Genomic DNA, 17,719 nt, shown 5'->3' with positions numbered 1-17,719 from the left:
TATCTTCAATGCCTCCTATAATGCAAAAAACTATATAGATATGAGGGGAAAGTGATCAAGGACATGGACAAAAGAAGTGAGGAGTATTAAAAACTAGAGTGAAAGATATTAGATAGAATCCTCACCTTCCCCAAACCATTCAATGACCTCCCAGACCTAGGAATTTAATTATCTTCTTCACCTGTGCATCAGGGTGCCTTGCCTGCTTGTCTTGACTCTCAGGTGTCTTGGGCCTCTGCTTGGACTTCATTTGATTTGCACATAGCAGTAACTTGAATGCAGTCACCTCTAGTTAGGACAATCAGGGAAAATGGCTTCATTTGGAAGACTAAAGGAAAATTTGTCCACATTTACTAAATACTCTGCCCCTTGGTTGTTGACAAAGAATAAAGGGACAGACTTTTACTATTTCCCAGGTGGTAGTGGTTTGAAGCAGTTTTCTTCCTTTTTCATCAGAAAAAGGCTTTAGCCTGAGAAACGGTAAGAACTAAGATCCTAGTAAATAAAGAAACAGAAACCTAATATTACCAACGTGTACGAGAGCAGAATATGACTTCTGTATTAAGGGGAATGATGAATGTTTTCACATCATGGGAACCACTTTCGCACAACCTTAAAATAGTGCTTTAGAGATATGTGAGGACATAGAGAAATTTGTCTGTACACTTTAAGCCTTTTCTCTTCCACAAAGACTTTTTGTAAGAATATGCTTTGGGCAAGAGCTAAGAGAATCTAAAAGAACATTTCTAGCCTTGAGTGTTGCTGCCACCTACATGGCAGGGAGACTACACACAAAGCCCAACACCTTTCTGGACAGGAATGCATTGCAGTATATATATGCTCTATGAAGACATACTTTAGAAATCCCCAAATTCGTTTTTTTATTTTGACTATGCCAATGACAATCGAAATGATAGTATTTGTTATTTTCACCTCATTTTCTGTCTCAAGTTCTTGCAGAAATTATACCAAATGGTTTTGCTATGATTGGTGGGAATACACTGATTATGTGAAATAGAGGTTGATCCAATAAAATCTTCCTTATCATAAAAACAGTCCTAAGTGTAACTTGATCCCTGTGGCTGTGACTGTCTCCAGACAGGATGAAAACGCCTAATGTCACTGGGCTATAGGGTTTTTGTTGTTGTTGTGGTTTGCTTTCCCGGCAGGCTCTACCATAGAAAAGGAAAATTAAAGAATGTTTCTTCAGTTAATTATAACTATCAATTGATGTAAATGGAGATAATATAAATGTAAGAATTCTTTTGATGTAGATAAGAGTGGTTACTTCTGATAGGAAATGTGATGGCCACTGCAGAATGATCAGGACATCTCTTTAAAGTCTAAAGGAAACTTGTGATATGTCAAGAACACATCATAGACTGTCCTCTTATCTGAGATGGCATCATTTGAGACCACCAAGCTCAGTTACTGAGGCTGTGTGAAAACACTTTCTCCCTAGGAAACACACGAGCAAGATCGAAAAGCTGATTGATGACTTCATAGATAATAGCAATTAAAATGATTGTTAAGTGAATAGATGATAGGTTTTGTGAGCTTGGACCAACCAATTATTGCTGTGGCATAATGTTATGAATATTGGCAGTTTGCAGGCATATGGCACTTTGCAGATTTAGGTGCAGTATTGTACTAAATCTGTACTAATTATTAAAAACCTTGTATCCTTGAGTAAGAAAAGAAATCACTGCTGCCTTTAAATCAGCCATGTGCTGAAGGATCCCTAAAATTCCTGATAGAAAAATACACTCTGTGCAATGAAAAAAAAAGGCACTTGGAGAAACAGTGTCAAAAGAAAGAACCATATATTTCCCCTGTACTCCAACAGAAGCCATGTCAAACATTTGCAGTGGTCTGTGGCTTTAGTTTTCACAGGGTATTAAAAATGATTCTTTACCATTTGTATCATTGTAATCATGCTCATAATGATGCAATGGTAAGTCTACTTATCTGCAGTCTGCTTTTTGAGATAAAGGTAAATTTTCCCCAGACTTAATAAATAGGGTCTAAGACTAGGGAGTGGCAAAAAAACTCAGTTATCAAGATATATTTAAATGTAATATTAATGAAAATCAATTGAATGAAAAGAAATGATGTCAAAATTCTAAATAAAGATGGGATCTGAGAAGCTTGGAATGAAGGTGAGAGGAGTAAGGAGTTGTGCCAGCACAGGCCTCCCCCGAGCCCTGCCCTGGGAAACTGTTTAATTCCAGTTTATATATTTTCCTGCGTGCCATCTGTTGTGTCCTTGTTGATGAAGTCACAGCAAAGTGGTCTGGGAACCACTCACTATACATGCAGCCATGGGGAACTTCATCAGAAAGATAGCTACTCAGGGAAGTTTTAACTTTGCAATTTTTTGGTTACAGCTACTTTTGGGAGTATTTTACAATGCTGCCTATGTGCACATTTACCAAGCAATGACTTCCTTACGTGATGAGATAAAACTTTGGGCAGTTTACACGTAAAACAACATTTTGTGGAGAATCACAGGGTATAGAGCACTGCTTTTAAATAACCATATAATCAAAATGTCTGCAATATAAAAATTGCATGAATGGTCCATTCTGTAAAAATAAGACTTTAAAAATCAATTGGATTAATGCATTCTGAGCCTTCACTTTAAACACATGGCATAAAACTCAGTTTTTAAAAATTCAATTATTATAATGTGCCCTCTAAAGATTGAAGAGAAACATTATTTTTTGAGTAATTACTCACTTGAGTAATTATAAGAGGTTTAAAAAAGGAGCAGAACATTGGAGAAAAATGCACAAGGAAATAAAAATTACCCCAAAATACCCCCAACTCAATAGAATGGTACTATTTAGCAAAGTGTTTTCTTATCATGTTTCTAATGTGACTTGTTCAAAGTAGCCTTAACTTATTTTCTAAAATAGCAACAGAATGTTTCAGGCCGAAGGCCACCTCTATAGTTGTACATGATAATGCTATACATTTCACCTTCTATTTGAAGGACTTTACAGTGTTCAGCTTGCCTCCCATGGCCCATCCTGTGGGGCTTCGCACAGACCCTGTGAGGAGCTCTCTACGTGGACGGGGAAGTGAGGCTCTGAGAAGCACAGGGACACGCTGCCCGGACACGTGGCAGTGAAACCTACGTTCTTTCCAGACTCTGTCCTCCTTAGGATAGCCCGGGTGTAACTCAACAATGAAGAACAGAATTCCTACCTGCGAATTGGAAAATATGATATTCCTTGGAGGGAAATATATAATCATAAATATCACCAAGATTATTGTCAGAAAATTTTTAATGAATTATTACAATGACAAGGAAGACTCTGGATACAAACACGTTTGCTCACTAATACAATTCACCCACTGGTTACTTAAGGCGAGGCTATCAAAAAGGACAGACACGTAATCAACTTTTGAGCTGTAAGCTGTGGTTAGGGTTGCCACGTGGTTGATCCAAATAACTGTCTGACAACTTGCTAGTTTAAGTTCTCCTTACCACAGAAATTACTGAAATGTTGAATGTAAGTCAATATTTAAAAAATCATTTTTAAAGAGACTAGATTTGATTAATAACTTGCACATGGATATTAGGGAGTATTATATAAAGTCACATTTTTAGGAATTAAAATGTTTGATAGTTGTTGGTGTTGGCCTCCAGAATTCATATTGATAAACTATTTTAATTAGCCATGTAATATGAATTATTAATTTTAGCATCTATAAATGATGCCAAAAAATCTTAAAAATCTCATTTAGTAATGTCAGGATTATGTCAGTTCTAATTTCCTATGGCTAGGGACATCATAAAATATTCATCAAGGTTTCAGTATTGGTTTCCTTAGACCTAAAAAAATGCTAAATTTGGCAATGGTTTAAATTTATTTTTATTCTTCTTTGAAAAGAGAATAATACACAATACAGCAAATAGATCAGATCACCAAGGGCCTTAATAGATGAGCACTTTATGTCTGTTCCTATTTATATTGCTTTGCATATTTTAGTTTAAGAATTCTTGCTAGTCAAGCTTCTTTCTGGGAAAAGACTGGCAAGAGTTTATACTCCATAAGGATCAATTGTGATGTGCTATAAGTATGGTCCCCTTCCCAAATTCACATCTACATAGCCAACAAGATCAACCTTTAGCTGGAGACATTAGCTTCTATGTTATTAGAAATCCAACTTAACTGCACAAGTTTGGTCCCGATTATACACGGTATCACTTATTTGGGCTAATTGATGACTAACTGAAACTGGCTATTTGTTGACAACATTTCATCCTTAGGGATTAGATTTACTGCAGGGTGATTGATCTGAATTAAAGCTTCTACTAAAACAAAATGTCCTAACCTAACAAATCAAACAAATTTGGTAAAGTTTAGATTAAATACATTGAAGCAACATTAAATTTAAAAGCATTGTGTGTTACACTGTTTAAAAGCAATGTGGTTTTAATGTTGCTTATTATATAATTCAGGAACTGAAAATATGGAAGAAAATCTAAAATGGTGTTTAAATTTATGTCTGTGGGATGACATTCCTTGTTGAAAATATTAAAATAAAAGTAAGAAACAGGAGTATAGAATGAATTAGACAATGGTTTTCTAAAATTAGATAAATTTGGATATTTTCTATCAGTAATTACACTTTCAATATACTCTGGCTAAAGTATTAGCAAATCTACTACAACCAAATATCTTGATCAATAACAACATAGCATACATACAACGATAAACAAATGGCATGTTTTGGATCTCTTAATATGTCCAAATGCAATTCCTATAGATGATATTTCATTTAGCACAGCTTGCAGAAGCACATCTTTGCTATCCATGAATGATGCCTTGGCTCACCTAAAAAGAAAACAGATTATCTTGCATTATATGATGAAATAAAGAAAGGAGGAAGGAAGAGGGTGTTGAAGGGGGGAAGAGAGGGAAGGGTGAAAGGAAAGAAGGAATGAGAAAATAAATAAAGGAAGATAAGAAAAAGGAAGGAAGGAAAAAAAGGAATTATCTATAATTTCTGCATTTTTCTATTTATATTAAAGATATTAGTATAATACAATATTGTTATCTTATAAACCAGGTTCCAGGTATATTTTAATTACACACATTATTAATATAGGTTGTTTTTTCATTGCCAAAAAGCTGAAGGTTTTCAACAAGATGAAACAGATTAGAAATTAGCAATTTTTCTTAAATTTCAAGGAGCTGAATTATTTTTAGAAAAGCCCACAATTGCAGTTTTAGGGTCAAATGTTTAAATGTTAGTTGAAATATGATTTGAATTATAGAATAAAAGAAAAACATTTATTTCTCGGACTACTTAGATGATTGTTATTGCAGTCTAAAATATATCACTTGCTTTCAATTACTTTGATTATCAAACTAATTGGAGCACGGTGCCTTAGTTAACTACTTCTAAACACAGTTATATCAGTGACGTGACCATACATACTAACTCCCACTCCTACTGGCAAAAACTCAAAAACCTGATTATTTGGTTTAGTTAAACCATATTCTATATTGTATAATATATGCTACATAAAATAATATATTTGTCAAGAAATTTTACATTATTTAAAAGTTATTAGGTAATGCTTTAAATGTTTCCCTTTGGGTAACTAAAAAAATTTAATATTTTAAACACAACTAGAAAGAGTTTAAATGTTTTTTACTACTGAAATTGTTTTTACTCCTTCTAGAACATTTTTTTTTTTAGCAGCAACCGTAAGAAGTGTGTTCTCGATGGCTATGATTGATGGGCTGCTCACACATTCCACATTTTTTCTGCTTCATGCATCATCATCAGCCATCTCCAACACTCCAGTCCTGAATCTGTCCTACTTTCTGTTACCTGATTTTTGCTGGTGATTCATGAGCCAGAATAGTAAAAGAAAAAAAAATCCACTTTAGCTCTTCACAATGTAGTATCTCCTGGAAACGATGAGAAATCTAGTTTTGTTCATCAGATTCATGCAAATGCTATATTGATTGACAATGATGTATATAAATCTACACACATAATGTGCTATATAAGAAATCACTAAAATGTTCTATTAACGGCAGAATGCATGCTGATTATAAATTACTTCAGAATGACGTGAAAATGCTTGTCTGAATGCTTTCTTGGTACTTTCTCTATTGCCACTACTATTTTCAGCTGAAGCTATATTTATGTGTACTATCCCTAAGTGCACCAGGAAGTAAAATTCTTCATTTTCCAAGCCAATAAGGTGATAAAAGCACAAGGTCTCTCATTAACACTCGGATAAACATTGTGAATGTCACACTAAATTTTTTATCATCATGAGTGCAAAGATGAGCAGCAAGAAGACTTTTATATCCTGAGAATGGGAACCGAGCTTTAATCACTGCATGAAACAGAAAACAAGAAGTTAATGAGCGAAGGACTAAACAACTATTTTGGGGATAGCATCTTTCAGATTCAGAAGCAACCAGGCCTTAAAGAGCCAAAGAAAGAAAGCCTAACAGCCCTAAAATCTCAAAAAAAGGGAGCTGCAAGTTCACGATATGGTCTCAATGCTTCTATTACTAGACATCCAAGTTATTCCCACAGGTTTCAGGGATGTATAAACGCCAGTGAAGGAGAAAGTAGACTTCACAGACTCTAAGGCAGAAACTTCAATCTGGGATTCACCTGTGAGGCAAAACTCTTTGCTAATGAATTATTCCAAAGGAAAGACACAGCGGAGGGAGACCTTAACCTATCAGACAAGACCTCCAGGTTCACTAGCAGAGTCAGAGTAACAAGAACGCTCTGGTCTAAAGTTGCTTTGCCAACCTTAATGGACTGCAGTCACTCACCTGAGTACTATACAGCTTGAACCAATCAAGAGATCACAATGGCATGATGAATCAGGTAGAGCGCTCTGCAGACCAGCTGAACAACCACCGCACCACACCTCTAAATCGTGACCTACACGCACATTCCCACTCCCATTTACCAACGGTCATCCCACTCTCCCCAGTGCCAGAGAGCAGTGATGTCCACGGAAAAATAACACTCTACGGATGAAGTTCAACATTGTATTCAAATATAGTCAGTTCACGAAGTCAATCTTACTGTCTTATATAAATTCTAAAAATGTGGTTTTAGTAGTAACATTTTAAACGTTCTATCAATGTTTAAAAAACTTCGAGTTCACCTTTTAAAAAAGCAATACCCCTTTGCACTCTGCATGTGCAAATGAGTGGGTAGCAGCAATATGAAGCTAGAAGAACTAAAGTGAAATGTTTAGAGGATTTACAAAGAAAAGACTTTATGTGAAAAGAACAATATATGAGACAATATTCTTCAACTGTGCTTGAATGGGAAAATGATTTTTTTTGTTTTCATTTTCTATATGCTGTCCCAAAAATGGGTCTATTCATTAAAAAAATGATGTAATAAATATGTTAGTCATTTAGAATTGCATAGATAAAACTATATAAGTTCACTATCCATTAAAGCTTAAAGACTGACCACATTCAATTTTGTAACTGGGGGATTTTGCACGTAAATGAAAATGTTAAAAGAAATTTTAAATTATTGATAATATTCTAGGTGAAATGGTAGGAATGATGCATTCATGATTTAAATTCACTTCCTTCTATACAAGGAATAACAAATATACGAATACAATTATAAGCTTAGCTACCGAAGCACATGTATTGGTTTAAAGACACCTTACCAAAGCTTATCACTTAAACCCCCCAATTTCTTTTTCTTCTAACAAAAGTGGCTAAACACCCTCTTACATGGTAAATAGAGCTAACTATGTCACTAAAGTAATATTTCTAGTTTTGGAGTCCTTATATTTGAATGACTTAATAGTTTGAATACCTGAATGACTTAATAGTTTGAATATTTGAATGACTTAAAAGTTTGAAGTTAATTTTTGGACATTGAGAAGTAGACAGTCATATTTACACAGGTCAAGAAAGTCCCTCTATGCCACCAATTTCACATATCTCCCTTCATGTTCAGTTTTAAGAATTTTGCTTCTCCAATGCTCATACTTCAAAAAAAAAGCACTCTTTCATCAAAATCTTTCTTACTAAACAAGCACCTCTGTCAGAAGTGTCTTAATTTCTTATCACAGAATTTTATCCACACAAGGAGCAATAAATAATTCATGCCATTGCCTCTTTGTTGTGTGTCCCTGAACTGCACGGAGCTGGAAGGCTGACAGCTGTGTCAGGACAAGCGCCAAAGATCTGACATGACAAGTGACTAACAAGTTTCTTTCAGTTCATAGTGAAAGAAGACAATGGCCCAAAGTGCAGAAAGAAATCCTGAAACAAAATAAAACTGCGTCTTTCTTTTTACCTAAGTGTTTGCAATGAGCTTATTTCCAACCCACAAGCCCTGGTCATTTTATAGGACTGCCCAGCCCCCTTTATTCCTCACACTTGCTTGGCCATTTACGCCTGGCCACGGATCAATATGAGAAATTCTTGGAGAAATACGATGTCTCCATGACAACCAAGCCACAAATTCTCAGTGGAAGGCAGTGAGACCAGTAGTGAACTCTCCAGAGGTTTCCAGGCCTATAAGGCAAGATGTCTTAAAATGCAGGAGTGGACAGAGGAAAAAGCCAGAGTAATTCATTCTTTATTACCAGTTTAATGATGTCTGATGTATAGACAGTACTCACTTTTTAAGTTAAGATTATCAGCACCTATATTTTCTAATTAATCTTTCTGTTTTTCGATACCTCCTTTTGTTTATATCAATCAGATTTGACTAGGTTATATTTGAATCTCACTACAATTTCCTACAGAGGGATGATGGAAATTTATGCGACTTTGGAAATGGTATAAAGTGAATCTATTCTTGCCAAAGCAATGAACACTTAGGTAAAGACATGCCTCATGGATTTAACTGCCTGACAAATGGTTGATAGAAAACCAATTATTAAGACAGTTTAAAAATTTGAGTCAAAACAAAAAGTTGATTTTAAATTACTTTTATTTTGGAAATTTAATGCTACCCCTATCCTCTCCCTTTTAGAATAGGATAGAGCTACACTTGTCTTTTAGATATGGCAGGGGACGGGTTTACTGTACTGATGAGAAATTTCTGTCATTGCTAAAGATGCCATTTCTCCGTTTGCGGGAGAGCAGAAGTGCGGCTGAGAGCAGACACAGGGCAGCAGTCCATCTTTTGAGGAATCTTCGTGCAGTGGAGGGACTGAAATACAATGCCATCGCCACCGGGCCTATTGGGGTTCCGAGATGACTTAGGGGACCTGACATAGATTGCAGGCTGCACCTTTCGCTGAAAATTAAATCTCAGTAGCTCTCCTCGGGGAAGGATCAGGGGACTGTTTGCAGCTGCCCCCTGTCAGCGAAGGCTACAAGATTTGGAAATCTCTTAACTAAGCTGACAGGCCACAGAGAGGATGAATCAAAAATCTGATACATGGATCAGCACACAAAGATGGGAGAAGAGAAAGGGTACCCAGCAGCCAGAGAAAATAGGAAAGAAAAATGTTAGTGGAGGAAGATAGTTAACTCTTTCCTTCATGATAATAAGGTACTTTTTAGCACCTGATGGCTTTGTAGTGATCCAGGAATGCCCTTCAACTTTCACAGAGATTTTTCTCTTTTTAGTTCATTAGTTGTTAAGACTAGGCATGCTTCAAAAGATAACAAAAACGGAAACAAAAATCTATGCTACAGTGTTCTGGTCTTATTTTTCCAATACATTTCTGTCTATTCTTTCTACGAAGAAAATACAAACATAAGTAAGTTGGACATTGGGTACATTTTATTGCATGGGGAAGGATTATTATTTTCTTTTTCTTTCTTTCTAAACAGTTGACAACATCCTTTAGTCCATTACTGTTATGCTAAAATCCTCTCATGCCAGGTAGAGTCCTGTTTGTATTTAGAAAGGTAAATAGGTTGTAATGATGACAATTTGCGTCTCTTTTGTCCCTAATTCTCCCTTTCCGCTGGATCCTATTATTTGAAATATTTAAAATATTGCCATTTCTTCAGTTTCCAATCTCTGCCTCTATTAACCAGTTTAGCCTAAAATTGATGATAATGAACTAATAGTGTCAGCTTCCTTTTCAGTCATAAAGCCTTTGTACTTCCTCCAACTGAATTCTTGATGAAAGAGGAAAAGATAACAGCCCCACACCGTGACCCCTGGAGGTGACCATTAATTTGACAGTGCAGCTGCTAAGAGAAAACAGCATTACAATGTCCTGTCTCCCCACCCCCTTCCAAGGACCCCAAAGCTGTGTCAAATTTATCATTTTATACTTGACTATTTTTAAATGGCTTTCACCTGGACTCTCAGACTCTTTCACGACACATCTGTCAGGCACGTCCTCAGTGTCTTGGAAGTTTGCCGAGTTTGAGTCGCTGTCATGCTTGACCAGACTGGCTGAAGCTATTAGAAAGAGAGAGAGCGAGAGAGAAAAGAAAGAGTGATGAAAAAGTAGTAATAAACACCATTAAAACATTTCCTTTCAGTTCCACAGTGATTTCCAGGGACGCATGATGTAAACACAAACAATAAATTGAAATAAAATGTATCCTCTAAGTATGTATTGGCAGACATGTAATTAGTTGAAAAATCTATAGATGAGACTTTATCTTAGAAGAAAAATAAGTTCATGGCATCAGCTTAAAAGCTACAAAGTAACAAAGTGATCCCTTCGAAGTAGAAATCGTATTTTTAATGCATAAATCTAAAACAATATAGTCAATTAATGGCAATAGGACACAGAGAGGGACATCAGGCTAGTCAATTAGAAAGACCAGTGCTTCGCTGGTGCAATGGTTCCTTTTGTCGCACAAATCACCGCTGATGAACATTTTTCATACATTGTGGTTCTCCATCAAATTAAAAAACTACGGTACCAATTATCTTTAAAAAAGCCCTATAAAATAATTTTTAAAATATAGAATGAATACACTGCACATGATAATGAAGAGGGCTGGTATTTTCCATGGGAGGTCTCCAGGAAACTTGTCATGAGACATTATTTTCCGAGTAGGAATTGTGAACAGAAACAGAAGCTATCACAGGAACCTAAAATTTCCTATAAGCACATTACCACCACTGGTTCCACTAGAGAAAACATAGACTCAAGTTTCCACATTTTCCCACAGGTTGTAATACTTGGTCTAAATTATCTCCATAAGAAACATATTTCCATATTACATTTGTTCACTGAATCATATCTCAGGAAAACTGGACATGTCTTCATGAGGAAAACCCAGTGAATGATGAAACAAAGCAAGCCTACAATAATATAAATTGTCACACTTCTCTGAAGTCAAACAACATAAATATGTATATTTTTTACTACATTGGAATTTTATCTCTTCCAAATGGCCGCGGCAAGCACGACCACTGCCTCCTCAGGTCTTGATAACACACGAGACATTTATAAGCAATAAATGCAATAAAGAAAATATATATTTATAACTCACGCATGAAATAACACGTTTGTTGGCACAGGGGAACGTACGGGGACACTGTTCCCAAACCTCCATTAGGAGATGAGAGCAAGTGCAGAGGCTGAGGCCAGGCTACTTCACACATTCCATGAGTGGCACAGCGGAACGGCCAGGTCCAAAGCAGCTTTAGTAGTGCTCTTGTTTGTTTGTTTTTGTGTGGTGTATGCATTGTGTTGGCGATCACAGCCTGAGGCTCACATATGCACACTTTGAAGGAGCCTAGTAACATACTTCTGATCCACAGAGTCCGGTCCCCCAGTTTCAGCACCCCTCAGAATGGACAGTACTCTGTTCTGTGTAAGCGCCAGCAGAGTTTGGATTCACTGCAACTCTAAAACCTTTTGTTTGAGAACAAATTATGAGGAAAATATATGAAATTCTGATTTTAAATGAATAAAACCTTTTCATGTTGTACATTTGAATTTTTTGAAAAAAAAAAAGAAAGTAGGTAGCCTGTTTTATTCACCTCTGTATATCATGGGCCATAGAAGGTATTCTTAAAGGATTTGCAAAATGAATGAATGAAGCAGAGGTGCCCTGCTAGCTGTCCTCCTGATCCGAGAGTATATGTGCTTTAAACTACTGTCAACTGTCTCTTGTTTAGGCCCACTTGGTATGAAGGATGCTTATTTGAAAAATGGTGGGGTGGGTTCGTCTGTGACTTGAAAGGAGCAACATGACACACATGGCCTAAGTCGTTATTGGTGTAGCTGCCTTTAATTTCCCCCAGTTTAGATCATACTTACAGATTATGTTTGAATCCAAAGGTTTTTGTGAACTGTTTCAGTGGGATAATTAAATGCATCAAAATTGCAGAACAATATGACATTGGTCAAGATTTCTTGGCCTGTTTTAATAATTTTTATCTCTATGTATCTTGCTAATTTTCTAAAATACTGATATTAGTATTTATAATAGGGAATTAATCATATAAGGAAATCTATTATGAACAGCTAATGAGGTAGAACCTGTGTTTATTTGGGCAAATGCATAGCCCTTATCACCTCATACACTGTTCTTTCATAATTTAAAATGTTCACCTATTCATTCATTCATTCATTCATTCAGCCAATAAAACTCTGTTCTCTTCTAGAGGAAGAGAGAATGGTATTAGAACAGCAAAGTAAATACCTGCAAACACTTTTCGTGGCAATCAAGTGGCCCAGGATGAACTGACATCTCAAGAAAGCCAGAAAGGTTTTAGCTTCATTACACTCACAGGGGTGGGAGCCATGCAGCTATTTTTTTCTTCACCACTGATGTTGAAGGGTGTGGTTTGTGTGGGGGTAGGAGAATGGAGAATTGAGAAAGCTATTCTTCAGATATTTTGCTTCATTATACTTTAGCTTCAAATCTGAGATGGTACGAGATTTGCCATTTTTACTGGATAGTTTATAGAGGTTCCAATTAAATTTACTGCAGAAGAAATACCTACACTCTGTCAATGGGGAACAACAGGTATTGGAAAGGTTAATTACCACCATTCTACTTTTTTTTTTGAGAGGCTAATCTTTGCAATTGTTCTTTTGGGTGTTTCCTGTGATATTTCATCATTAAACTCTGACATGATGTGTGACCAAGGCTTCTCTAATGAATCATTTCCAAAATGATGAAATCAACAACTATTGATTTAGTGCTTATTATGGATAGAGCTCCTTGCTAGACAATATGAGGGGTAAAAAAATGAAAGCACTTTTTATGTGCCCTCATACAACTTGTGATCTAGTTGAGGTATAATGAAAAGTAACTAGTAGGAGCATTAGAGAGAATATTTCAAGAGTGATATGATTTTAAGGAATGGAGAGGTAATTTCCCTGCAAGAGGGTAATCCGGAAGTAAAATTTGAATTAGATCTTCTTGATAGGAAAAACGATTAGCCGAATGGGAGCTCATTCAGGCAAAAGAAAAAGTTGTGTACCTGGCTGGGTATGACCAAAGAAACATATTCGCCTAATGCCACAAATATATTTGTTAACAAAATGTTGCTGCCTACTTTTGTATTTTTAATGAATTGTTTGAGCTTTTTCTGAACTGCTGTTGTGGCTAATTCTTCTCACCTGTAGAAGTTAGTTATAGACAGGTTTTTCCTAGCCCTAGATAGTCAATAATTTGATCTTTACTGATGGTGGGCCCATTTATCACAGTAAGTTGTCCTTTCACTATACATATTGACTTTTATTTATCAATACCAAAGTCCATTTGTAGCTCATCACTAAAGTTCTTGGATATTTTCAGTAGTTTTTGAAGATGCATTTTAGTGCTTGGCAAAGAGATACTTTTGACATCAATATAGTTCAAATGGTTGCTAGGCTCATCCTTAACTTAAAATCAACTGTTTATTTCCTCTGTAATGGATTCTGAAATAGTCTGCATTTGGGAGGCAGGGGCCAAAAAAATGAACTCTCCTTGACAGTTCTACTACTAAAGATGTAAGGCTCTTCCATTTACTCATCACACACCTCAAAATATTGACAACTGAAAGGCCAGTGTTCTGAATATCTTTGTGATATCTTTGGTAGCTATAGAAAGGGAGAAGTCCATGCACTTTGTATGGATGTGTTTGATTAGGGTGTGTGTTTAATGAGTATAATTCTAGATCCTAAACAAATGAATTGTTCAACTGTAGACAATATCAGATCAGTAAATTTTAAAATTGATTTTAGAGGAAGGGAGAGGGAGAGGGTGAGATAGAAACATTGATCAACTGCCTCCTGCAGGCCCCCTACTGGGGATCAAGCTTGAGTACCAGTCAGCAGCCTGGGCATGTGCCCCAGGATTTGAACTGGTGACATCTTGGGGCATGGGATTATGCTCCCAACTGAGCCATACTGACTGGGCTGAAATTAGTAATTATTAAACCAAATTTAAGAATACCTAACAAACTCTGGTCAGTTTGCTCAAAGGTTAGAGCTTCTGCCTGTGGACCTAAGGGTTGAAGGTTCCATTCCTATTCAATGGTATGTACCTGGGTTCCGTCCAGGCTCGGGTCAAGCGCATGCGGTAGACAACCAACTGATGTGTCTCTCTCACACACTGATGTTTCTCTCTCTCTTTTTCTCTTTCTCTCTCCCTCTCTTTTCTCCCTTCCACTGTCTTTAAAAATCAATGGGAATATATAAATATATATATATATATATATATCCAGAAGACCAGAAGATTGCATAACAAAGGCTCTATAGAACAATTTACTATAAAAATGTGATGACAGGGTCAACAGTATTTATGTTCCTTCACTTCTCTCTGGTCTCTATTTTGATTTTGGTTAACCCCTAAAAATTCCCTTTCCTTTTCAACTCATTTGCAAATAGATGGTATTAACTTTTAAAGGTGGCTAGGCCTAGGCAGCAAACAACTCCAAGAAATATGCCCTCACCCCCACAAGAGGATGAGCATTGACAAAAATCTCCATCTCCTTCACAAATAGTAACTTGTCTTTCCAAGCTAGGCCAGTATGTAGTATATGTAGAGCCCTTGTTAAAAATCCATATCATTTACAGTGTGAATAAAATCTGCAGTCCAAATAATGTTTTCAATACAATGACTTATATATGATTTAAAAATAGATCCCATTCATCACATGTATGGACTTTTTGGAAGTATTGTAGATACTGATAGGAAAATCATTAATAAAAACATATAACAGTTTGAAATATTGGTCAACTAAACAGAATAAATCACTGTATCACTGTAGTAGCAGATAAAACTCAGACAAAAATCTTAATCACACTTTAACAATAATGTAGAGTTTTCAGAGGTCAAGAAAGACTAAAAGACTGCTAAGATTTGTGGATGAGCAGGGGAAAGAAAGAAATCAAAGTCCCGAGTTCAAGTCTACTAGCTCAATATGGTGGCCCAGAGGATCACTTCCTTGTTGATAATTTAGGTCTCTTCCTAATCTTAAGGAGTCAGTATGAAATCAACTTAAAAAAAAATCTTTCCAGAAGCTTACAAGAAAAAGAAAAAAATTACATTAAGTTCAAGTAGAAGTTAATACTAATGCAATACTCACAGACCACAAAAGACTGCAATAAATTTTAAGTTAGATGGAGGTATAATCAGTAAAAATACTTTTTAAGTGATTTATACAAATTTATAAACAAAGGAGATGTCATTTGAACGGGCCCCTAATTGACTTTATTTTACAGAATAGTTCTGTCTGGACAGATGTCTTATCAGGAAAACAAATCTAGCTAAAGAGCTATATACGTATTATCCCTACTTTAAAAATATCTATACTGAGATAATCAAGTGATAGGACCTCTTGATTCTATTTGAATAGCAGTAGCTACATCAGGTTACTTTCAGTCTTCAGCATAGATTAGAAACAGGAAAAATCATATAGAGATCCCTAGAATTAATAAAATATCTAAGCCTTCTTTATAACTAAGTAATAATTATTTTATGAACAAGTTCAGCAAGATGAATTAACATTAGACTTGTAAACTTTTGCTATCTTCCTGCATTATAATATATGGAATATTTTCTGGATGACATTTTCTAGTATAAATTGCTTTAAGGATGACAGTTTTTTTAATTAGTAAAAAATAAACTTTCCAAAATACTGTGAGGAATAAATACTATTTTGGTATCCTTACTAGGTGTATAGAATTGAAATTATTGTATTTAAATAATTTGGGACTGGATCAAATTATTGACTGTATATAGTCTGAGGAAAAAAATATCTGTCTATAGCCAATGTCTATAGGTGAGATGAATGGCTAGATCACCCAAATAATTTAGGAGAAGATAAATGTGAATGAGAAAGAGGCATTAATTATTTACTAAATCTTTTAAAACACAGCTTATGCCTCTCAGGTACAGAAATTTCGTCCATTATCCAGGGTGTTTGAACAATGGACTGCTTTGGTAAGGCCGATAAACAAGCAAGTGCATCTCTAGCCTAAGGCAGGTATTCGGAGTACTTATGAAATAGCTGAGTGAAACTACTAACAAGGATTCCTAAGAATTTAAAAAGCAATGATTAATTTCACTTGTAATTTAAGGGAGAACTCTTAAGGTCAGGCCTAGGTTATAGTTCAAACATATCCAAACATCCCCCCAAATCTATTATTAATTTCAACAGTCTACAAAATGAGGGAGACCCTGTCTGCCTTATTTCTGAATGGAAAATATAATTCTTCATTGTTTAGCACCTAAATATATGTATTATTTTAAACAAAAATGAGTATCAATAATTTTACTATAAAGAGGAACTTCTGAGTTCCTGGGTGTATGCGTGTGTTGAGGAGTGGTTGGTTTTATTGGAAGAAAGCTCAATTAACAGGACCCAGAAGATTTGTTTTTTTTAATTCCACCTATACTCATAACAGTATGACCTTGAATATGTCATTTCACTTTCCTGGAATCTATACTAATAAAAGGGTAATATGCTAATTAGACCGGATAGACCAGACATCTTCCGGTTGTACAGTCCTCCTTCAGACAAAGCCACAGTGACGGGGGCCAAGGCAGAGGTGGTTAGGGGCAATCAGGCCAGCAGGGGAGGGCTGTTAGGGGTGATCAGGCCAGCAGGCAGAGGGCTTAGGGGCAATCAGGCAGGCAGGCAGAGGGGTTAGGGGTGATCAGGCAGGCAGGCAGAGTGGTTAGGGGCGATAAGGCAGGCAGGCAGGTGAGTGGTTAGGGGCGATCAGGCAGGCAGGTGAGTGGTTAGGAGCCAGCAGACCCGGATTGCAAGAGGGATGTCCTGGATTGGAGAGTTGGAGAGGGTGCAGGCCAGGCTCAGGGACACCCCCCTCCCCCATGCATGAATTTCATGCACCAGGCCTCTAGTTTCATTAATAAAATGAGACAGTTGGACAGCACAACCTCCTTGACATTTTCTGGCCCTGAGACAGATATTCTGTGAGCTCAGAATCCAACACCAACCAACCATTCAATATATCACTGAACAGGATACTAGGAGCATAAATGGCTACTACACTACCCTTGTAGTAAATAATGAGAACTTCTGAGGCACTTTCTGAATTAAGTGAGATTGTTACTTTATTACAAGTGGCAGTGTCCAATCTCATTGAGGGACAGAAGATATCAGGGCAGCTTCAGAGAGATACTTGGGTAGTTGCAATGCCAGTGTGAGGCAGCCCTATGAAAAGATGACCAAGAAAGGACTGAGGCTACTACTCCTGAGAACAAACAAAGTGAATCTTTAGCATAGAAAAGCATCCACTAGATGTTTGGCGATGGTGCAAAAAAATCTTTAAAACCAAATCTTACTTTTC

At 36.4% G+C, this 17,719-nt stretch overlaps 1 protein-coding gene across 1 annotated transcript in view; it reads right to left on the bottom strand.

Moving 5' to 3' along the window:
• Positions 1 to 3,288: 3,288 nt before the first annotated feature.
• Positions 3,289 to 17,719, bottom strand: part of WDR72 (WD repeat domain 72) — a 181,897-nt gene continuing 167,466 nt past the window's right edge. Inside the window, 2 exon segments of the mRNA XM_023751593.1 lie at positions 3,289 to 4,847; positions 10,300 to 10,404. Coding sequence (XP_023607361.1) covers positions 4,792 to 4,847; positions 10,300 to 10,404 — 161 coding nt within the window. The 3' untranslated portion in view covers positions 3,289 to 4,791.

Source organism: Myotis lucifugus, unplaced genomic scaffold (genome assembly GCF_000147115.1).
Source record: "Myotis lucifugus unplaced genomic scaffold, Myoluc2.0 scaffold_23, whole genome shotgun sequence".
NCBI lineage: Eukaryota > Metazoa > Chordata > Mammalia > Chiroptera > Vespertilionidae > Myotis > Myotis lucifugus.
This window is presented reverse-complemented; position numbering and strand designations above follow the sequence as displayed.